At 41.8% G+C, this 25,292-nt stretch overlaps 1 protein-coding gene across 1 annotated transcript in view; it reads right to left on the reverse strand.

The window, feature by feature from the left end:
• Positions 1-37: 37 nt before the first annotated feature.
• pde8a (phosphodiesterase 8A) overlaps positions 38-25,292 on the reverse strand; it is a 230,564-nt gene continuing 205,309 nt past the window's right edge. Inside the window, 8 exon segments of the mRNA XM_034194944.1 lie at positions 38-714; positions 6,223-6,352; positions 6,439-6,603; positions 8,447-8,579; positions 9,304-9,499; positions 9,502-9,520; positions 12,785-12,983; positions 13,103-13,238. Coding sequence (XP_034050835.1) covers positions 608-714; positions 6,223-6,352; positions 6,439-6,603; positions 8,447-8,579; positions 9,304-9,499; positions 9,502-9,520; positions 12,785-12,983; positions 13,103-13,238 — 1,085 coding nt within the window. The 3' untranslated portion in view covers positions 38-607.

Raw genomic sequence — 25,292 nt, forward strand, 5'->3', positions numbered from 1 at the left:
TGGTGAAACCTTCTGGGTGGGGAGAGAAGAAGATGTAGTAGTACTCCTAGTTTGCTGTGAGCTGAGGGAGGGTGGTCAGAGGTGATCTCATATGGCTGGATACCTTCATCTCCACACCGTTCTTCCGCTCACTCCTGAGGTTTCTCTGGAAACCCCAATGCTGCCACAGCCAGTAAGCACTACTGGCTCCACTGGAAACAAGCAGTTTGTACTCAGACAGCAGCATCAGCCCGATAAGCAGACGGGAAAGCCCATGTGGCTAGAAGAGGATGGATTCTTTGCCATAAGGACCCTGTCTCAATCATGTCACTTGACCAGCTACACTGCGAATGCCTGAGAGACACGAGGAGTTCATCAGGATGCTGTGTGTCCAGGTCTGTCACACTTCTCAGATGACAGGTTCGTAAGCCAGCAGTGGCGCTGCAACTGCCTGTCGGGAAGTCCTTCTGTGCTGACTGGATGGACGGACATGTGGACGCTCGGTGTGCTACAAAAGCAGGACAGTGAAGACGAGGAGGCTCCTGGCTGGATCAGCTGTCAGGGGGAGAGAGACACCGCAGCAGTAGAGAGGAGTCGAGTCGAGTCCTGGGGCTGAATGCGGCCACACCTACTCTGGAGGCGGTCGTAGGCTGTGCAGTTTCCTTTCATCCAGGCCTTTCCAGTACTTGAAGTTGTTGTCCAAGTGCTGCATAAGGTTTGGAAAGTCTGCAAATGCTGGAGAAAAAATAATAAAAATGAGCACATTTACCCTGTAGGTCATTATTAACTAATGTAATATCATACACATTTCATTTAGTGCAAATGGAGGTGCCTGATTTGTCTTAATCACTTTGGAAACAAAGAGAACCTCAACAATGCTCTTCCAATGCTTTCTACTATGTCTCACTACCGACTACGCCTGGCACCTTGACAGACTGATGCTGCCTCGCTCAACCACGACTGTCATTCGTAGGGGGATTTTGGACACTGTCATTTCCTCTTGGTGGGTGGTGTCCATCACACAACAACATTAGTAGTCTGATCTTGTTTCATTTTAAGGATGTGGCCAAACCATCACAGTGGTAATGTTTCATCAAAGCACTCTGCTGATGGTGATGGCCTTCTTCCACAGTGGATGTTTTATTAGACCAGAATATTTGGCAAATTTTCCTCAAACATCCACTATGGAAATTCTGGCCTTCATTTTGCCACTCAGCTGGTTGGTTCTGGTCTTCAGGTGAATATGTTTTTTAGATTTAATCTCATTTAAAGTTTTGCACTGCAGTTAATTTTAGTTTGATATTAGTCAATAAAAGTTAAATTAGTGTTGTTTACTCTGTGAAAAACTTTAGTATGTAGTACAATTTTAATCCCAGACATTTAAAAAATTTCATTTATTTGTCCTTATGCTTAAATTTGGAAATCACAAAATGTCAATTTAAACTCACATTTTCAGTAGAATCTTTTGGAAGAGCTTAAACACCATTGTCCTGATTTACTAAAGGTTTACAGGTGTAAAAACATGCACAAACATAGCACAGACAAAAAATGAAAAAGTGCATGCTGACTTAACTATGCGCACTGAGGAATGTGTCTTTCCAATGTGCAAAACAGCGCTTATTGACTATTTAGCACATTTGCGTTTGTGCATGTGCAATTTGGGGTGTGTTCACCCAAATGTGCAATATTGTGGGTGTTGAACATGCACATAGGTAGCTTGCACACACAACATGATCTATCGAGGCTAAGTGCAATTTCAGAGGATAAAATAGCATCTATAAGACAACACGCTTGAAAACTTGATGCTGACTGAGCCAGTGTCACATGATCAATGCATAAATCTGTTTCAGAGTCACTCCCCGTGAGCTGTTTGGGCTTGAATTTCTTTATGCAAACTCAAGACATTTCTTTAACACAGACAACGCTATGATTAATCATTAACTTATAGCGGCCTATTTTTAACAAAACATCCACAGCCTAAATTAAATCAAATGTGACATTTAATGTGCCTTTCTATCTAATGGAACTTTAAATAGAAGGTGGTGTGTGCGTCTGTCCTGTGCTCGTCTATCAGTGGTCAGGCCCATGTATCAGGTGCAGCCACCTTCATGTAAGTCAGAGCAAAATGATTTTCATTCTATATCACATCCCCTCCAACTATGTGAAACTGAAGATATATTCACAGATACATATTGCGTATTATGACTGGAGTGATTGTGCTGTTGTAGGAACGCGCATTTGAAAATCATCAGCTTAGACAGGTTAATGCAAGCAGTGCTGAATGTGGACTTTGGCCTCTTGTACAAACGTAAAACTGCATTTTAAAGTCACTAAAGATGAAGGTTCTGCAAAAGTCCTTCTAGGGTGATTTTTAGAAGTTCAGTTTCAATGTTTATGTGTAGACGCGGAAAACGGAGTTTTGTCTTTGTTTCCAGGCTTCTCATTGGCCAACATAGAGTTATACTGCCACCTGCTGCTTTGGCATGCTCTTTGACAATGTGCTTTGCCTTTTCTTAATGGACTGAGATTTTTTTAAACAGTGCTTGTGTGGATGGACCTTTAAAAAAAAAAAAAAAAATGTATGTGTGGACATACCCTCAGAATGGATAAAAAACCCCTCTGTCCATGAGCACATCATTTCCATTTTAGTTTAGTTTTTATTTTGTGATGCAAAGTGTGACAAATTTGGTTTTAGTTTCTGTTTGATGAAATTCACACAGACATTAATTTCCTAAACTGCAAGTTCATAAAAAAAAAACAACAACAAAAAAAAAACAGCGTGGACAGTGAGGACATTTGCATTTTTGGCAGACTTTCACACGCATCATTCTCTTGTTTGCTCCCAGGTTCAGTGATGCTCTTATTCCTTAATTTAGTTTCCTTTCATGCAACAGTGTGTTTATACAAACCAACTGTCCCATCTTCTACTCATACACAGCAATGCTTGAAACAGATTTTTTTTTTTTTAAATTTGGTCCTACTCCATAAAAAGTACAAAATATTCAGCTGTGAAAATTTGGATTTTGACTGCTACAAGTGAGGACCAGAGACGTTCCTACTTTGAGTCATGCTGGCATCTTTTAATATGCAATGTAAAGCAAAGGCAGACAGCTGATCAAGCTGCTTATGAAGACTTGCTGTTAATCGCAGGTTTCTGGTGACCACTGTTGCTTGTGAAGAAGGTGTTCTACTACTACTACTAATAATTATAGTTTACTTTTTAAAGCACTTTAAATGAAGAAAAATCAACAAAGTGCTAAACATAGCAACATAATATGAAACGAAAATCCCATATCACAAAGTAAAATCAAAACAAAACAATTAAAATGTGCAATAAGGAAAAATAATGAAAATTAGGTAAAAATGACAAAACTAATAATCTGTAATTGAGAACAGACGGGTTTTAAGACTAGTCTTAAACGAGTCTATAGATAGTTTCCCTTTTCACAGAGAGTAACGACGTGATGAAGAAAACAAAAAATGGTCACGTCACGTGCCTTAGGGAGCCATTCTGGGTACAAGTTCACTTCTCTTTCTGCATGTTATTCAATTACATATCAATTAGCCTATGAAAGCCTTTGTTCATTGAAAATGCCGGTCTGTTGTGTATTTGGATGCACAAATAGACATGACAAGGGTTTCAAGAGCTAGAGATTTCTGTCAGATCCCATTAGACGTAAAATCTGGGAGAATAAAGTTAGCCATATGGGATGGAAGCTTCATTGTCGAAGCTTTGTGAGGTAGGTCAAGTTGCTGTTCAGTCCCATGTATTGTGAATTGCTGTTTGGTGTTTTGACGTGCTAATGTCAAAAGACAAGGTTTAAAAATTTCTTATTTATGACTACAAACTGAAGTAGTTTGATCTTTGAAATTTAAAGAGGACATAATTATCATGCTTATCTTTTCCCCCATGCTACTGTTAGTCTTGTTTTTGGCTTTCCTGGCCCAGAGACTGACTCATAGCCTTGGTAATTTTTTTATTATTATCATTATCATTTTTAGCAATGCACGTTGTCAACGGGAGCTCTTTCTTTAATGAAAAACTTAGTGTTGTTTGAAAGGCATGTTCTATTTATTGTCTGGATTAAATCATTTAATGATGTCACAGTAATTTAAAAAGTAAATTCGAAAAAATAAATGAAAGAAAAAGAAGCTGGGTAAGAGTTAGAATCTATGCTTCATTTATTGATCGACGATATGATTTTCTCTATTAACAAATTTGCATTATTATTATTATTATTATAGTGAAAATTGTTCTTTATTTTGTTTGAAATCATTTTATCATAGTTTGCTTGGCAGTGGATTTTTTTTCAGGTGGGTAAAATGTGTACAGTATTTGCCAAATTGAACTATGCGTGCAGAAACTGATTTAATTTTGGTCACACGTCGCTGTGGAATTGTCTTGTGTATCAGTTTTTTGTTATTGTTGAGTTTGTGTGCCAAATAAATTCATTCATTCATTCATTCAATTGCAAACATGGACGTATCGCTTCTTCCTGTGACTGTTAGAATAAGTAGAGATAGCCGTATTACGTTCAGTAATACAAATCATTTAGAAATTGTGTATATATATATATATATATATATATATATATATATATACGAGGTCTGTCCAAAAAGTATCAGACCTTTTTATTTTTTTCAAAAACCATATGGATTTGAATCATGTGTGCTTGCATGAGCCAACCTTGAACCTTCATGCGCATGCGTGATTTTTTTCACGCCCATCGGTTGCATCATTCGCCTGTGAGCAGGCTTTGTGTGAGCACTGGTCCTCCCCTCTCGTTGGATTTTCATTGTGAGGTGGAACGATTTGGAGCTTTGCTGCATCAAATTTTTCTAGAAACTGTGAGACAGCCAGGTGGAAACCATTCGGAAGATTCAGGCGGCTTTCGGTGACAATCCTATGGGCATCACATAGATTAAGGAGCGTTACAACCGGTTTAAAGACGGCGCACAATGGCGGAGGGTGCGCCGCGCTCCGATCGGCCATTGACATGCTGAAACGACCAGATCATTTCCAAAGTGAACACTGTGTTGATCCGGGATGTCGTCTGACTACCAGAGAAATTGCAGAAGAGGTGGACATCAGCACTTTTTTGGCACATTCCATTGTTACAGGAGATTTTGTAATGAAAGACGTGCGGAAGTTGGAAGTCTCGCAGGACATGTTGTGACATGTCCAGCTCTTACACAATTCCTCGGATACTTACTTGACTGAAAAGCCACCGAAAGCCATTTGAATCTTCCGAATGGTTTCCACCTGGGTGTCTCTCACAGTTTCTGGAAAAATTTGATTCAGCGCTGCTCCAATCGTTCAGACATTTTCCTCAAAATGAAAATCCAACGAGGGGGGAGGACCAGTGCTCACTCATAGCCTGCTCACAGGCAAATGACGCAACCGACAGGCGTGAAAAAACTCACACATGCACACGAAGGTTCAAGGTTGGCTCATGCAAGCACACATGATTTAAATCCATAAGGTTTTTGAAAAAAATAAAAAGGTCTGATACTTTTTGGACAGACCTCGTATATATATATGTGTGTGTGTGTGTGTGTGTGTGGACACACACACACAACACACACACAAAATATTCACTATTCTCCCTGACCTGCCCCATGTTTATATCCACAGATTAGTGCACTGTGCACAATGTGTTGGTTCAATGGTTCCGCACAATTAGCCCCAAAATGGCGGCGTCTTCTCAGTTGTCGTTACTCTCTGTACAAAGGTTCTCTAGTGTAAACATGAGAACTTCGGGAAGCGATCACTACATACATTTATCATTTGTTTTTGTGTTTTGTAATCGTCAAACAAATTGTTCGTAAGCACTTTGAAGATTTTTCAAAGTACTACAAAATGCATTTATTCTGTTTATTATTTGTACTACTTGTTCAAAAAGACTCCCGGTTCTCTGAGTGTAGGATTCAAATATGGGTTGGATATTTGGTGCACTGGTTTGGTTCACATTCTCACCACAAGTGAACCGCATCATGTACCACTGAGAAGCTGACTGTCACCTATTCAGGCAAACCGCAGCTGGTTGTTTGGTTTGCACCAGAGTTAGAATGTACATTTATAAACCCTCCCCCCACCACCACCCTTTCTGCAATAAATAAACATACAAGTATCAATAGATAAATAATTCCCTAAAAATTGCCCTATCAGAATAAAACCACAACTCTGATTGTTGAGCATGAACAGGGCATCTATGAAAACACCCTTTGTGTCTGCATGCTTACCATCCCATGCATCAAACATGTCTGTAATGAAGTAGTCTATGAAGGATATCTGGGACTTTGGGATGCTACACGTGTTTCTGTCAAACACAGGCATAACCACCGGTAGGTTCTGTCTCTTCTCCTCATCTGTCTGCACCAGAAAGGTCAACACAAGTTATTCTTCACATTGCTATACCATCTCTTCACAGTAATTTTTTTCTTCCTGAATTACAGCACCTGTGCAAAATACTCCTCTGAGATGCGTCCAGCCCATTCTATACAGAGCTCCTGAGGCCTACATGGGTTGGAGATATCTGCACACTTAATCAGCATCCGCTTGACAAGGATCCGATTCTCAGGTGATGTCAAAATGCTTTTGACAGAATCCTCTTCACCATTTCCCTGAAAACAGAGGCAGAATGTTAGCACAAAGAAACCAAAATACTTTTTTGTTGGAAACAAATATCTCCTCACAGGAGCTCTAAAAATAACTTTCAGTGTTCGCATTTAAAACAAGCTGCAAACATGGTTGTTCCAAGTAGAGGTGCAACAGATCACAAAACTTACTATTAACTATCAGATCTTTTTTTTTTTTGGCTAAGTTAAAAAAAGAAAAAGAAGACAAATACAACTTTGCTTTTTGAGGCGCACTGCTCAGCAAAAGTTGGGATAAATCATTTTCTGATTTCCTCACAAATAAACAATAAATCACCTGTCTGTGTCTGTTTTTCCTATCCTTTTGTCATTTATTAAATGTGTTCCTTGTCAGCTGATGTCTGGTGCAGCAAAAAAACAAAACAAAAAAAGCTTCAAAAAGTTCTTACCCATTTAAATCCAGGTGACTGTGCACTTAAATAATCCATTTGTTACTGTATGTGATTACAGTTTGTTTAAAAACAAATCATAATTTCCCCCGTCAGACACAACACACAGAGATGAGAGAGAGAGAGAGAGACAGACTAATTTTGTTGCAGAGGTAAAAATGACTTTTATCTGACAAAAACAAACCCAAACTGAAAGTGGCTCCTGCTGCTTGTACAAAACTAGCCGCTGTCACAGAACACTTCCTGCTTCCACTTCCTGCACAAGAGTCTTTCACAATAAGAGCACGGGAAAAACAGATGACATCATTACAAGTCAGACGCAGAAGAGTTTTCATGATAAACATCTTGAAAAACATTTTTTTTTTGCATTTTACAATGAGCTGGGCAGTCACAGAATGAGTTTATTTTAAGTGGCCATTCAATAAACCTCAATTTAAAAATGGGCGTTGAACCAACTTTCTTCAAAATAGTGAGTGGGATGATGCTCGGCCCTGGGTCCTCAGACACGCGAATACGGTAAATTTGTATTTCACACTATTACATAAAATCTGAAACTAATTCATGGGTCAAATGCATGTCAAACTGTGGGGGACCCTATAAGGATCAGCTGTGGTCGGTTACACAACTCGTTCCAAGACATTTTTAGTGACTAAGAAATGTTCACGCATGGATCCCGACTTATCAAGAAAATTGGCTATAAACAGTAACCATATGTAACACTAAAGTGTGAATACTGTATTTCTTAATTCCATTACACTGGCTTTGATATTTTTAGTAAATTAATATTTTACTGTGAGTTTAAAGAGCAGATTTTAAAACTTCTAACAGAGAATCTGAAGTTTTTAAAATTGGATATCATAAATAAGATTCACAAATCCCAAGGGGATTCTCTAATTTATACACTCACACATAACCCATCAACTTATTTATCTTATGTTCCTTCTTTTCATTTTTGTTTTTACTTACTGCATACTTCCAAAGCTAACCATTTCAGTGCTAGTGTACATGCAGTTAGTTATACATGTAACAAACTAACTAAAACAGAACAAAACAGAAACTTTAAATTTTGAATGTTATGTGTTTGAAAGAAAACTTAAATGCCTGTTGAGAATTCCACACAGATATGAGAAAATGGTATGAAGTTGTAAAATTCTCTCTCCACAAACATATCTGTGCAAAGGCCACAGCAGGCCACAAGTCCCCTGAATCAGTACTAGCATTTCTCAAGGACATTAGACAACTGTGTGCTACACAGTGTGGAACTGACTACCTGTGGGGCAGCATGCTAGAAATTAGATTACAAAGCAAATGTAATCTAGTGCTGCTGTTCATTTACTCAGTAAATATGCTAAAATTAGACCTCCCACAGGAATGACCTCTAACAAACATTTCAGCGGGATTTTGTGTTGAATCCATCTCACCCCATTCTCCTCCAGATCAGCCAATGGCTTGTTGATACTGTTGACAAATTTGTTGACATGTTCAAAGTGTTTGGTCATTTCAGTTGCGAGCACCATGTCAATGATGGCCTGCCGAAGGGTTCGATATTCAGTCCTACAGAGCAACAGAAAGTAGGGAATTGAGCAATGGACATAAATCAGATGGGTGAGGGAGGGTGAAGCAGAGAAAAGAGAGAGACAGTGAGATGACAGTGTTAAATGGCATGAAAACCCATGTGAACAGTTTTTCTCATTGGGCTGCAGTGACAGCAGAGATGAATGGTGGCTTTGTTCACTTCCCTCCGAGGGGAACCGGCGTATGAAAGCTATCCTACTTTGGGAACGCAAATCACATTATTACCCCACCTCTGTTAAAACACACACACACACACACACACACACACACACACACACACACACACACACACACACACACACACACACCACACACACACACACACACACACACGCGATACATATGCTGCTTAAGCGTATACTCCTATATACTGAATGAATGAAGTCTTCAGTTTGAACACGTAAGAACAAAAATTAGATGATGAGAAATGACAGCAAAATACTACTACTACTACTAATAACATAATATTACAAATTCCATGTTCGTAAAGGACATCAGATTCTCCAGTGATATTTGTGAACAATGCAAACTACTGTTCATAAAGAACTGGAACAGAAATTCTTTATAACACCTTTTTTTTTTTGCATTTCTTGTCAACTTCAGTAGTCTGAGTGAACTAGCAGAACTGTGGATGCTCTGATTCCTAAGAAATGCATACCAAACTGAAAATGATGATGCACCATACATGTAATGTGCCTCCTACCTTTCAATGTTCTTGAAGATGTTGCACTTATCGTCTCTTGTGGTGATCTGGAAGGCCAGTGCTGCGTGGTGGCTCTCGAGCACAGCTGTGTCATTGTAAAGGATTGCCAGCTCGCTCCCCGCGTGCACAGAAAGCTGTTGGTGCGGCCCTGGGTGGTCCACATCGTGCACAGTAGCGGCAATTAATGCGGCCACCTATCAATGGGATCCAAACTTTGCTGTTGACAAACAGTTGTGCACAACAGTGTGGAATCAGGACTGGTTGTTTTGTTTTGCATTAAAGAAAAATTTCAGTACTTTACAACACTGGTGTGACCTTTGCCAACAACGTGGAATCCCTGATAAGTTATGTGGTGCTAGGGATTATATTACAGCTGCCAACTAATTTTATTTTTTTTACTTTCTTTAACATGGTTCAATGGCTCTTTTTTTATTTCCAACAACCTCTCATCAGGTTTTTTATAGACTGATTCATCACAACAAGACCCATTTCCATTTTAATGTTGCTCTGGATCCAGAGTAAACAGTTATCATTTCATATTTTCATTTTCTTAACAACATAGCACAACATGGAGGCCTTCTTTAACATGTCTGAATTTCTGAAAGCTTTTTTTATGAAGATGAAATTTTGCTTTTAATCTTGGATCACTATTTGTTTTCTTGACTGTCGTGCAGTAGATAACAGACTATTGACAGAGGCATCTTTCAACTGGTTGTACAAGCACCAAATACGACACAAATACTCCTTAGACATTACTCTTTTGAAAAACTATCCACTGATTTTTTCCATAAGCAGCCAAGCAGTGGTTAAATAATAATCTACACAGGGTAAAATTTACAAATGCTCCAATCATACTGAAAAGTTACCACGATTCGTCTGATCATAAAGATCTCCAGAAAGGTATAGTTGGACTGAATGTTATGAAGTTATGGGGTAAAAACAGCAAAAACCGTGCCACGGGTTAATTTAAGTTTGTACAAGGCTCAAAGTTAAAGTTGCTCCAATTTTGGTTAAAAATTTATACCAATTATGGCTGAGCTAATAGGATTAACAATGATTCAATTTATTAATTAGTTTTGACTGTGTTGAATTTTTACTGTCCAAAGTAAAGGTCAAACAATGTCGACGTCTATGGATTCTATGACATATGACGTATGTCCAAATATGCTAACTAAGTACGGAACATGGTGCAACTATTTAAAATATGAGTTATTTTTCAATACTGAGGTGAACAACAACTGTTTGCCAAAGATTGAACATTGATTCACTAAGTTCAATCATTCATTCATCTTCTACTGCTTAGTCCATTTAAGGGTTGCGGGAGGCTGAAGCCTATCCCAGCAGCCATAGAGCATGAGGCGGGGTACACCCAGGACAGGACACCAGTCTGTCGCAGGGCCACAAACAGACAAACAAACACAGACACACCCACACACACACCTACAGACAATTTAAAGATTCCAATCCAGCTAACCTGCATGTCTTTGGATGTGGGAGGAAACCAGAGCACCCGGAGGAAACCCACGCAAACACAGGGAGAACATGCAAACTCCACACAGAAAGGCCACGGGAATTGAACCCACGACCTTCTCGCTGTGAGGCAACAGTGCTAACCACTAATCCACCGTGCTGCCACTAGGTTCATTCACTAAGTTGTGAAGCTTAATCATTTACTGACATTTCTAACTGTGTCTGATGTGCTGCTTTCTGTACGGCATGTATGTAAACTATAAACAGAACCTAACCAGAAGGGGCTAATTGGTACTAAACAGCTGTAAAAACTGAGATGTTGAATTACTGAATACACAGTCTTTAAAATGAATATAGAGCTCATATGTAAATTATTTAAAAGCAAGGTTTTGAACCAGAACTTTTTCCAAACTGGTTCGTTCGCAACAGAAATGTTTTTTTTTAACATTTTCAGTTTTGGGTTCCACCCCAACATTGATGTTCCTGAACCGGTAAGAACAAAGAAATATCGTTCCCAAACCAATTTCAATTTATTTTCTTTTATATAGCGCCAAATCACAACAAAGTTGTCTCTAGGTGCGTCACACAAGTAATGTCAAACCTTACCAACCCCCAGAGCAAGCACACAGGGAACAGCGGTAAGGGAAAAACTCCCTCTGATGATTTGAGGAAGAAACCTCAAGCAGACCAGACTCAAAGGGTAGCACGGTAGCATGGCCCTCTGCTTGGGCCAGTGAAGAGATGCCAAATGGGTGTAATGTGGTCAAACTTTCTGGTTTGTGTCAAAGGTCTGGCGCAGCATTTTGAACCAATTGGAGAGTCCTATGCTGGACTGCAGTAAACCAGAAATAGAACATTGCAGTAGTCCAATCTAGAAGAAACAAATGCCATGAATCAGGGTTCAGCATCAGCCATAGACAAGATGGGATGAATCCTTGCTATATTTCACAGGTGGAAGAAAGCAGTACTCATAATACTGTATCTCTAATGTGGAGGTTAAGGACAACGTAGGATAAAAAATTACCCCAAGGTCCTCACTTTCTGTCAGTGTGATGTATGACACACGAGCCTAGGCTAAGCATTAGCTGGACAAATTGATGCCTATGTTGCACTGGACCAAGAACCAGTTTAATAATGTTGTGATGTTGTGATGGGCACAGCTAACCAAAACGTTAGCTTAGATAACCGCCTAATCTGTTAAGTGAAAAAGTTAATTTTTTATAATGCTAAACCGCAAAAGAAAAAAAAAAAATTAGCGGATGTGTTTCTCAGGTAAAACTGGAGTTGTGTCAGGAAGGGCATCCAGCGTAAAACTTGTGCCAATTACCAAGTGGATCTGGCTGTATCTGCTGTGGTGACCCCGACCCTAAAACCAGGAGCAGCCGAATGAACAACAATAACAACCAACAACAATAGCTAACTGCTAACTTTTAGTACTGACTCGGTATGTTGTCGGCTACTGATACGCCAATTTCGAGTTTAAGCACGCTGAGGCTTCTGAGTAAAATCAAAGGCGATCACAAACCTAAAATGAACAACGAGCCAGAGCCTTCTGTCTTTCTCCACTCTGCCCGCTGCCCCTGCCAAAAAAGTGTCATTTACTTTCCACATACTACAACACAGACACTGGGCAGGAGACATGAAACGCAAAGCACTTTTGACTCATGGTTTCAATTATAAATAACTAATTCCAGACAGTTCATCAACAATAACAGTAACTCTGTCATATTTACAAAGTGAAAATATCACATATAACTTTTAAAGTAATACGCTAATTCTGAAGGTTTGAGCTTTAACAGAAACACGCGTGTTCTGTGGTTCACATGTGAGACAAACCTGGGGATGGACCACGGACGGATCATCTGTGATCTGTTACACCACTAATATCCATGGTGTGTTTAACAACACACACTGACAGAGGCTGATAATGAAAAGCAAATGAATACAAAACCAAAAGGTTTTCATTTGATGCATTGATGCATTAAAAAAAATATATACTATATTAACTTACTTTAACCCTCTCCTTGCTGAGAAAATATGCAGTTGCATGCAGGACGTCAGCTGCGTGAGTAGAGTTGTGGTACGAGTTACTGGAGTGGTAGTTGGCTTCAATCACTTGCAGCCAAGAACGTAAAGTGGCTTCAGGGCAGTTAAGGAAATCACAGACCCCAAAGCGAGAGAAGATCTTCAAGCCCAAGTAGGTCAAAGGTCTGCATGAGGATTTAGCATAGTCATTCAAACTACCTTCTTCTCCAAAGGCCTATTTTTCAAATTTAAATAAACCAACAGATTGTCAATCTGGCACAAAGGCACTGTGTAGAAGCCTCACCGTTTCATGGTTGCAGCCTCCAAGTTGAAGATGTCAAAATCCCAAGAGTCTTCATTCTCCATGGTCTGGGCTATACGAGGTGGGACGTCATTTAATGACAGCGGGGTTGTCAGGTGACTGGGGACATGGTGAGGCTCTGTAAGCAGGGAAACAAGACATTCAAATTAAGACAGCAAAGTAATGACAAGCTTACTACTTCTTGATATGGTCACAGGAAAATATTTTTAAATTGAACTATGTTTTAAATATATTCACTTGTAAAGCTGAGCATATCACATCACGCAGCACCTTTCATACTGTATGAGACAGAGAAGTATTTTGTTATTTGCATAATATTATGCAAATAAAGACAACAAAGGTTATTAGAGCTGAAAGCAAATACTGCAGATGAACTATAAATATATAAGTTGGTTGGCAGGGGTGGTGTTGATGGGTGGCAGCAGCATACACACAGGTGCGCCTCCTAGGCAGTGTGACTCTCTCTCCAGGTGTCTGGTATGGGCGCGCGTCAAATGGCTGCTGCGATTTTGCCAAAGTTGTGAACAAAACTACTATATTGGTGGTTTGATGGAAGCGGTTTGAGTGGAAAAACCAATGGTGTGTCTAACATGTAAGTTTTCTGGCTGCTGCAGACTCACTAGATTGATGTCTGAGGTGGGAATTAAAACATCAGCACACTTTATTTTGTGAATCTGAACATGAAATTTGAATCTCAGAAAACTATTGAAGAATTGTGGGTAACATCCATCTATCTATCTGAAATACTTAAAACATGTTGTCCCATAACTGGGAAGTCTGTTTTCTTAAAGTCTGAATGAATTTCATCAGGAATTCTCAGTCCAGTGATTCTGAACATTCATGGCTGATGATCATATATTTTCCTCAATAAGTACAGTGTTTCAGAGCTGCACTTTGCCCTAAAAATCATTCCGTGTCCACCAGTTTACTCTCTTTATGCCCATTTCTGCAGAGGTGCTATGAAAAGACAAAAAACCTGTCACAGCCACATTTTTGAAAGTACCCTGATAATGGCAACAGCCAACGCTAGCTCATGAAACAACTTTATTGAATATTATATAACGGCTGAGTGGATCCTTGTCATTTGATTGGTGCTTTGTATGTCACATGACATGGATTAATTCATCCCATTTGTGTTGCATTGCATTTAGAGTGCAGCTTGGTTCCATATGTTTGGTACCATTGCACTCTGCACACACACACGCACGTCGTCATGCACGGGGGACAACAACACGTTGATTTGATTGAGCTAACTGACGCTGCTAATTCTTGTAACACACACACACACACACACACACACACTAGGGATGGGTATTGATAAGATTTTATCTATATCAATGCCATTATCGATTCTGCTTATCTATCCGATTCCTTAACGATTCCCTTATTGATACCTCTTGTGAATTTTGTACTAAAATAGGCTTTACAGGTTTTCAATGTATTTCATTGAGTCTTAAAGTAAATATAAAATTGGTCACTGTATCCTTGATCTCTGGAGATAAATAAAATAAACAAAACGGTGTTTCGCTTTGAAGCTATTAATTCCGACTGGATTCTATCGTTCTAACTTGACTCGACAGAGAGCTGCGCAGCATTTGGAGCTGTGTGAACAGAACGGAGGACGATTCTTGTTTCTTTCTCACAACAAGACAGGAGTCCCAGTTAGTAACTTTAATCCACACAAAAGTGACTCACGATTTCACATATTCAGGGATGAAAGTGGTGAAAAACAAAAAAAGCTGAAACCCCAAATTACGCCCCAACACCACCTGCATGAAAATGTTTGAATTCTAGAAGCTCTGAAATGCAATCTGGGACTATTCTAGACAAACTGCAGTGACTGCAGCATCCATTTAGTGAGAAAAAAAAAAGCAACTTTCCTTATTCAAATTAATTCCAGTAGTATTCTGCTTTTACTAGGATGCAGCAGTTTTCTAGCTTGGCAGATAGTTCTGGAGGAAATCACTGAAGAAATAACACACTGAAAATATGGTTTGACCGAAACAAACTGTCATTAAACTTAAATAAGACAGGGATGAAATGGAGGTGTAAGAGTCACTAGGTGTTCACAGGAAACACTTATTTATTTCTGTATGTATGTATGTATGTATTGATTTATGTTTGTTCACTGTTAGTTGGTTTAGGTTTTTGCACTAGGGGGGAAGGAGCCTGAACTTGTGCGGGAGGTTGAGAGATACCGACTAGAGATAGTCGGGCTCACCTCCACGCACAGCTTGGGCTCTGGTACCCAACTCCTGGAGAGGGGCTAGACGCTTCATTTTTCTGGCGTCGCCCACGGGGAGAGGCGGAGAGCTGGGGTCGCATTGCTTATTGCTTCCCAGCTCAGTCGCCAATTGTTAAGGTTCACTCCGGTGAACGAGAGGGTCGCGTCCCTACGCCTTCGGGTCGGGGACAGGTCTCTCACCGTTGTCTCGGCCTACAGGCCGAGCATCAGTGCAGAGTACCCGACCTTCCTGGAGTCCCCTGGGAGGGGTACTAGATAGCGCTCCGACTGGGGACTCCATTGTTCTCCTGGGGGATTTCAACGCCCACGTGGGTGGCGACAGTGAGACCTGGAGGGGGGTGATCGGGAAGCACGGCCTCCCTGATCTGAACCCGAGTGGTGTTCAGTTGTTGGACTTCTGTGCTAGTCACCGTTTGTCCATCACGAACACCATGTTTGAGCACAGGGTGTCCATAAGTGCACGTGGCACCAGGACACCCTGAGCCGGAGGTCGATGATCGACTTTATAGTCATATCATCTGACCTTCGGCCACGTGTCTCGGACACTTGAGTAAAGAGAGGGGCAGAGCTGTGGACTGATCACCACCTGGTGGTGAGTTGGATCCGCTGGGAGGGGAGGAAGCCGGTCAGACCTGGGAGGCCCAAACGTATCGTGCAGGTCTGCTGGGAACGACTGGCGAAACCCTCTGTCAGCGAGGTCTTCAACTCCCACCTTCGGGAGAGCTTCTCCCAGATCCCAGGGGAGGTTGGAGATATGGAGTCCGAGTGGACCATGTTCTCCACCTCCATTGTCGATGCGGCTGCTCGTAGCTGTGGTCGCAAGGTCCTTAGTGCCTGTCGTGGCGGCAATCCCCGAACCTGGTGGTGGACACCGGAAGTAAGGGATGCCGTCAAGCTGAAGAGTCCTACTTATCTTTGTTGGTAGGTGGGACCCCAGAGGCAGCTGACAGGTACCGGCAGCCCAAGTGTGCCGCAGCCCGTGCAGTCGCAGAGGCAAAAACTCAAGTCTGGGAGGAGTTTGGGGAGGCTACGGAGGAGGACTATCGGTCGGCCTCGAAGAGATTCTGGCAAACCATCTGATGCCTCAGGAGGCGGAAGCAGCTCTCCACCAGCACTGTTTACGGTGTGGGTGGGGAGCTGTTGACCCTGACTGGGGATGTTGTCAGGCGGTGGAAGGAGTACGTCGAGGATCTCCTCAATCCCATCGTCACGTCTTCTGAAGAGGAAGCAGAGACTGGGGACTCAGAGGCAGACTCATCCATTACCCAGGCCGAAGTCACCGAGGTGGTTAGAAAGCTCCTCGGTGGCAAGGCCCCTGGGGTGGATGAAATCCGTCCTGAGTACCTTAAGTCTCTGGATTTTGTGGGGCTGTCTTGGCTGACACGCCTCTGCAACATCGCGTGGTCATCGGGGACAGTGCCTCTGGATTGGCAGACCAGGGTGGTGGTCCCTCTGTTTAAGAAGGGGGACTGGAGGGTGTGTTCCAACTATAGGGGGATCACACTCCTCAGCCTCCCCAGTAAGGTCTATTCCAGAGTACTGGAGAGGAGAATTCGACCGATGGTCGAACCTCGGATTCAGGAAGAGCAGTGTGGTTTTCGTCCTGGTCGCGGCACACTGGACCAGCTCTACATGCTCCATCGGGTGCTCAGGGGTTCATGGGAGTTTGCCCAACCAGTCCACATGTGTTTTGTGGATCTGGAGAAGGCATTCGACGTGTCCCTCGGGGCACCCTGTGGGGAGTGCTCCAGGAGTACGGGGTCCTGGGTCCTTTGCTAAGGGCTATCCGGTCCCTGTACGACCGCAGCAGGAGCTTGGTTTGCATTGCCGGTAGTAAGTCAAACTTGTTTCCAGTGCACGTTGGCCTCTGCCAGGGCTGCCTTTGTCACCGGTTCTGTTCATTATTTTTATGGACAGAATTTCTAGGCGCAGCCAGGGTCTAGGGGGGTCTGGCTTGGGAACCACAGAATCTCGTCTCTGCTGTTTGCGGACGATGTGGTTCTGTTGGCTTCGTCAAATCAGGACCTTCAGCATGCACTGGGGCGGTTTGCAGCCGAGTGTGAAGCGTCCGGGATGAAAATCAGCACCTCCAAATCCGAGGCCATGGTTCTCGACCGGAAAAAGGTGCTTTGCCCTCTTCAGGTTGGTGGAGTGTCCTTGCCTCAAGTGGAGGAGTTTAAGTATCTCGGGGTCTTGTTCACAAGTGAGGGACGGATGGAGCGTGAGATCGACAGATGGATCGGTGCAGCATCTGCAGTGATGCAGTCGCTGTATCGGACCGTCGTGGTGAAGAGAGAGCTGAGTAGGGGGGCAAAGCTCTCGATTTACCGATCGATCTACGTTCCGATCCTCACCTATGGTCATGAGATTTGGCTCATGACCGAAAAAACGAGATCGCGAGTACAAGCGGCCGAGATGAGTTTCCTCCGCAGGGTGGCTGGGTGCTCGCTCCCTTAGAGATAGGGTGAGGAGCTCGGTCACTCAGGAGGAGCTCGGAGTTGAGCCACTGCTCCTCCACGTCGAAAGGAGTCAGTTGAGGTGGCTCGGGCATCTTTTCCGGATGCCCCCTGGACGCCTCGCAGGAGAGGTGTTCCGGGCACGTCCCACTGGGAGGAGGCCCAGGGGAAGACCCAGGACACGCTGGAGGGACTACGTCTCTCGGCTGGCTTGGGAACGCCTTGGGGTACCCCTGGAGGAGCTGGGGGAGGTGTGTGTGGATCGGGAGGTCTGGGCGGCTTTGCTTGAGCTGCTGCCCCCGCGACCCGACTCCGGATACAGCGAAAGAAAATGGATGGATGGATGGATGTTGTGTTTTTATTCAGGTTCTTTTTGTCTCTTTCTAATTGTATATAATCATTAGATTAGTTATTATTACTATTACTGTTGTGCTTGCTATTATTATTAATATATAAACAAAAATAAATTTAAAAAATATTATAATTTGTAATACATTTGACTCTTTTACAACAAACGCTTGACAGCTGCAACTGCTTAATGCTAACTTTGAAAAACACTGAAATTGCCATAGACATGCTAACGTGTTAGCATTGGTCCCGTTTTTAAGTTATAAAATACATCTATCAACTGTTTCAGAAGACCATAACAGGTCGGTTTAACATAAAAGGTAACTAATACTCACAGCCATATGCTCTTTAGGGTTTTATTGGGGGAAAGCGAAAAAAAAAAAAAATCAATGAAGCAGTGATCGAAGCACTGCTTCGATCTGCGAATCACTGCTTCGATTAGTTCAAGGTTCAAAGCAAAGCCACGCTGCAGAAAAGTTGATTACAGACCCACTGCAGGGTCTGTAATCAATGTAGAGAAATTATCATTTTCCTGACAAACACCCCCAACAACAACGGCCACTCTGAAGGACCGATAAAGGAATCATTAAGTAAAAAGGTTATTGATGTCAGTGGATTGAATCATTTCTTAACGATACCCGAAAGGAACCAGTTCTCGATACCCATCCCTAACGCACACACACACACACGCACACACAAAATCCACTCCACTGTAAGCCGTCTGGATGCATGAAGAACTCTTCAGATGAAAAGCTGATGTGATTTTTGGCTGGACTGAGGAACTACACAAAGTCTTTTTTTTCTTTTTTTTTTATGGAAGTCTGAATTCAGTGCACAGTATCCCTGGACTACACGTTACAACTTGGATTTTAGCAGCAGTGGAACACCAAAATGTAAGTCCCTTTTCTATTGTTTCTAAATTAATAAATTGTCAAATGACAAGGATCTATTTTAGCCGTTATATAAAACAAATAATGAATGTTTTTACATTCTTTCAATGGAACGAATATTTAAATCGGTGAAAGCTGGAACATACCATTCAATGAGGCAAAGCCGAGTTGAATGGTTTCTTCCAGCTTTCAAATCATGAAATATTCATACCATTGAACTCATAAACATTCATTATTTGTATAATACACACAAATAGAGAGTACTTATGTTTGTTTTGCTTTTTCTAGCAGTTCATCATCCAGAATCGCATCTGTGCGTTTCCTCTTCAGGCGTGACCGCTTTTAATCCTATGTTTTTGATGCCTGCAGTCTTGGGGAAATTTTACCACACTTGTTAGATACTGGCGTCTGACTCTGCTACCAGTGCCATGATTTTTTTAACATCCAAGAGCAGAGTTGACAAATGACTGGACCTAAAACCAACTTGAGCCACATCACCCACACAGGCACGCAGCAATGTTGGGCCACTGAAGAATAACATTTGTTATTCGAATTGAAGTGCTTGCCTCTACTGGTGGTTGGCTCTCACTGCGGTATTGTATCACTTCCTGTTCCGGAGCACAGCGGTGTTTTTCTGTATCTGTTAGCTGTTTAATCTGCGCAGTTAGATTGATCTAGTTATCTAGATTACGATTTGTTTCCCAGTGTAATCTTTACGTGCCTTAACTAAAGCACTCATTCTGCTGAATCACCTCTAAATTATTTACACATTATTCACTTTGCGTGTTTTTAGGAATCCGCTAGCTTAGCGTAGCTACTAGCTCTTAGCCGATTTAGCATGGCGGCTTCTCCTGTCTCTCCCGCACTTTTCTGCTCTGGGTGTGAAATGTTTAGTTATTCCTCGGCCTCCTTTAGCAGTAATGGTACTTGTAATAAGTGTAGCTTATTCGTAGCTTTGGAGGCCAGGCTGGGCGAATTGGAGACTCGGCTCCGCACCGTGGAAAATTCTACAGCTAGCCAGGCCCCTGTAGTCGGTGCGGACCAAGGTAGCTTAGCCGCCGTTAGTTCCCCCCTGGCAGATCCCGAGCAGCCGGGAAAGCAGGCTGACTGGGTGACTGTGAGGAGGAAGCGTAGCCCTAAACAGAAGCCCCGTGTACACCGCCAACCCGTTCACATTTCTAACCGTTTTTCCCCACTCGACGACACACCCGCCGAAGATCAAACTCTGGTTATTGGCGACTCTGTTTTGAGAAATGTGAAGTTAGCGACACCAGCAACCATAGTCAATTGTCTTCCGGGGGCCAGAGCAGGCGACATTGAAGGAAATTTGAAACTGCTGGTTAAGGCTAAGCGTAAATTTGGTAAGATTGTAATTCACGTCAGCAGTAATGACACCCGGTTACGCCAATCGGAGGTCACTAAAATTAACATTAAATCGGTGTGTAACTTTGCAAAAACAATGTCGGACTCTGTAGTTTTCTCTGGGCCCCTCCCCAATCAGACCGGGAGTGACATGTTTAGCCGCATGTTCTCCTTGAATTGCTGGCTGTCTGAGTGGTGTCCAAAAAATGAGGTGGGCTTCATAGATAATTGGCAAAGCTTCTGAGGAAAACCTGGTCTTGTTAGGAGAGACGGCATCCATCCCACTTTGGATGGAGCAGCTCTCATTTCTAGAAATCTGGCTAATTTTCTTAAATCCCCCAAACCGTGACTATCCAGGGTTGGGACCAGGAAGCAGAGTTGTAGTCTTACACACCTCTCTGCAGCTTCTCTCCCCCTGCCATCCCCTCATTACCCCATCCCCGTAGAGACGGTGCCTGCTCCCAGACTACCAATAACCAGCAAAAATCTATTTAAGCATAAAAATTCAAAAAGAAAAAATAATATAGCACCTTCAACTGCACCACAGACTAAAACAGTTAAATGTGGTCTATTAAACATTAGGTCTCTCTCTTCTAAGTCCCTGTTGGTAAATGATATAATAATTGATCAACATATTGATTTATTCTGCCTAACAGAAACCTGGTTACAGCAGGATGAATATGTTAGTTTAAATGAGTCAACACCCCCGAGTCACACTAACTGTCAGAATGCTCGTAGCACGGGCCGGGGCGGTGGATTAGCAGCAATCTTCCATTCCAGCTTATTAATTAATCAAAAACCCAGACAGAGCTTTAATTCATTTGAAAGCTTGTCTCTTAGTCTTGTCCATCCAAATTGGAAGTCCCAAAAACCAGTTTTATTTGTTATTATCTATCGTCCACCTGGTCGTTACTGTGAGTTTCTCTGTGAATTTTCAGACCTTTTGTCTGACTTAGTGCTTAGCTCAGATAAGATAATTATAGTGGGCGATTTTAACATCCACACAGATGCTGAGAATGACAGCCTCAACACTGCATTTAATCTATTATTAGACTCTATTGGCTTTGCTCAAAAAGTAAATGAGTCCACCCACCACTTTAATCATATCTTAGATCTTGTTCTGACTTATGGTATGGAAATAGAAGACTTAACAGTATTCCCTGAAAACTCCCTTCTGTCTGATCATTTTTTAATAACATTTACATTTACTCTGATGGACTACCCAGCAGTAGGGAATAAGTTTCATTACACTAGAAGTCTTTCAGAAAGCGCTGTAACTAGGTTTAAGGATATGATTCCTTCTTTATGTTCTCTAATGCCATATAACAACACAGTGCAGAGTAGCTACCTAAACTCTGTAAGGGAGATAGAGTATCTCGTCAATAGTTTTACATCCTCATTGAAGACAACTTTGAATGCTGTAGCTCCTCTGAAAAAGAGAGCTTTAAATCAGAAGTGTCTGACTCCATGGTATAACTCTCAAACTCGTAGCTTAAAGCAGATAACCCGTAAGTTGGAGAGGAAATGGCGTCTCACTAATTTAGAAGATCTTCACTTAGCCTGGAAAAAGAGTCTGTTGCTCTATAAAAAAGCCCTCCGTAAAGCTAGGACATCTTTCTACTCATCACTAATTGAAGAAAATAAGAACAACCCCAGGTTTCTTTTCAGCACTGTAGCCAGGCTGACAAAGAGTCAGAGCTCTATTGAGCTGAGTATTCCATTATCTTTAACTAGTAATGAGTTCATGACTTTCTTTGCTAACAAAATTTTAACTATTAGAGAAAAAATTACTCATAACCATCCCAAAGACGTATCGTTATCTTTGGCTGCTTTCAGTGATGCCGGTATTTGGTTAGACTCTTTCTCTCCGATTGTTCTGTCTGAGTTATTTTCATTAGTTACTTCATCCAAACCATCAACATGTTTATTAGACCCCATTCCTACCAGGCTGCTCAAGGAAGCCCTACCATTATTTAATGCTTCAATCTTAAATATGATCAATCTATCTTTGTTAGTGGCTATGTACCACAGGCTTTTAAGGTGGCAGTAATTAAACCATTACTTAAAAGCCATCACTTGACCCAGCTATCTTAGCTAATTATAGGCCAATCTCCAACCTTCCTTTTCTCTCAAAAATTCTTGAAAGGGTAGTTGTAAAACAGCTAACTGATCATCTGCAGAGGAATGGTCTATTTGAAGAGTTTCAGTCAGGTTTTAGAATTCATCATAGTACAGAAACAGCATTAGTGAAGGTTACAAATGATCTTCTTATGGCCTCGGACAGTGGACTCATCTCTGTGCTTGTTCTGTTAGACCTCAGTGCTGCTTTTGATACTGTTGACCATAAAATTTTATTACAGAGATTAGAGCATGCCATAGGTATTAAAGGCACTGCGCTGCGGTGGTTTGAATCATATTTGTCTAATAGATTACAATTTGTTCATGTAAATGGGGAATCTTCTTCACAGACTAAAGTTAATTATGGAGTTCCACAAGGTTCTGTGCTAGGACCAATTTTATTCACTTTATATATGCTTCCCTTAGGCAGTATTATTAGACGGTATTGCTTAAATTTTCATTGTTACGCAGATGATACCCAGCTTTATCTATCCATGAAGCCAGAGGACACACACCAATTAGCTAAACTGCAGGATTGTCTTACAGACATAAAGACATGGATGACCTCTAATTTCCTGCTTTTAAACTCAGATAAAACTGAAGTTATTGTACTTGGCCCCACAAATCTTAGAAACATGGTGTCTAACCAGATCCTTACTCTGGATGGCATTACCCTGACCTCTAGTAATACTGTGAGAAATCTTGGAGTCATTTTGATCAGGATATGTCATTCAAAGCGCATATTAAACAAATATGTAGGACTGCTTTTTTGCATTTACGCAATATCTCTAAAATCAGAAAGGTCTTGTCTCAGAGTGATGCTGAAAAACTAATTCATGCATTTATTTCCTCTAGGCTGGACTATTGTAATTCATTATTATCAGGTTGTCCTAAAAGTTCCCTAAAAAGCCTTCAGTTAATTCAAAATGCTGCAGCTAGAGTGCTGACGGGGACTAGAAGGAGAGAGCATATCTCACCCATATTGGCCTCTCTTCATTGGCTTCCTGTTAATTCTAGAATAGAATTTAAAATTCTTCTTCTTACTTATAAGGTTTTGAATAATCAGGTCCCATCTTATCTTAGGGACCTCGTAGTACCATATCACCCCAATAGAGCGCTTCGCTCTCAGACTGCAGGCTTACTTGTAGTTCCTAGGGTTTGTAAGAGTAGAATGGGAGGCAGAGCCTTCAGCTTTCAGGCTCCTCTCCTGTGGAACCAGCTCCCAATTCAGATCAGGGAGACAGACACCCTCTCTACTTTTAAGATTAGGCTTAAAACTTTCCTTTTTGCTAAAGCTTATAGTTAGGGCTGGATCAGGTGACCCTGAACCATCCCTTAGTTATGCTGCTATAGACGTAGACTGCTGGGGGGTTCCCATGATGCACTGTTTCTTTCTCTTTTTGCTCTGTATGCACCACTCTGCATTTAATCATTAGTGATCGATCTCTGCTCCCCTCCACAGCATATCTTTTTCCTGGTTCTCTCCCTCAGCCCCAACCAGTCCCAGCAGAAGACTGCCCCTCCCTGAGCCTGGTTCTGCTGGAGGTTTCTTCCTGTTAAAAGGGAGTTTTTCCTTCCCACTGTAGCCAAGTGCTTGCTCACAGGGGGTCGTTTTGACCGTTGGGGTTTTACATCATTATTGTATGGCCTTGCCTTACAATATAAAGCGCCTTGGGGCAACTGTTTGTTGTGATTTGGCGCTATATAAAAAAAAAATTGATTGATTGATTGAAGTGTACCGGAAATCAAAAATGGCAATTCATGATAAAATAAATGAAGTGCCAATGAAAAATATTTATGGCTGACACACTTTCACTGTTGACACAACTAATCACCAGTAACCCTAATGTAGAGTGTGGGCAGGGATCCAAGGTAGCAAAAAGGAGGGTACCCATGGTTGGGAATGGGGGAGGTGGCCAAAGCAAACATTCCCTTAATGATGCAAGTGATATTCCTCATCAGAGTTTCCCTAATTAATTGTCCAATTGCCATAAAGTCACTCCAGCACTTCCCAGAAATTCAACGAAGACAAAAGAGTATCAAACACAACCAGTCGCTGCCTTAGGTCACTGGTTGGCATTTAAGTCTCACAATCACAGAATAAAAGAATAAGTACCAGGACCCTCGAGACCTTTGTTCTTTTGCGTAGACCTTGGTATGGAAAGATACTTCTGTCCAGAGACCTCATTACTTCTTAAGCTTTTCCCAGGTGTTTCTCAACCGCAAAGGCTGAGGACCCAGAAACACGAACGTCAGTGCCATCATAAGTGAATCTCTATACCAAATCAACATTTTCACCACCCACAGATACACGACTGATGGCCAAGTCCAGGTACTCATGGAAAGCCTAGAGATTAGACTTGATCCAGGAAAGCTGTAAATCCAGACCTTCAGACTCCTCACTCAGCCTCAGGTACTGCAATCAGAGCATCCAATGATTCTGCAAACGTTACAGCAGGGTATTCCACCATTTTTTAAAGAAAAGAAACCCAGGAGGTCAGTTCTAATGAGCAAGTGGTAGCACAGTGACAATATCTAGGGGGTGGGGTTACCAAGTGCATACACCCTCTCCACCTAGAAAAATATGGGAAAATAAATAATAATAATAATAATAATAATAATAGTAATAATAATAATAATAAATGGTGCTATCTGGACATCAGAATTCACTGACAAAAAGTCAGAGAGTCTACGCCCACAGTCCCTGTTACAGACTGGCTTTGTTGTTCAGCATCTTGTTGGGGACAAGACCA

The sequence above is a fragment of the Thalassophryne amazonica genome, chromosome 2, assembly GCF_902500255.1.
Source record: "Thalassophryne amazonica chromosome 2, fThaAma1.1, whole genome shotgun sequence".
Taxonomy (NCBI): domain Eukaryota; kingdom Metazoa; phylum Chordata; class Actinopteri; order Batrachoidiformes; family Batrachoididae; genus Thalassophryne; species Thalassophryne amazonica.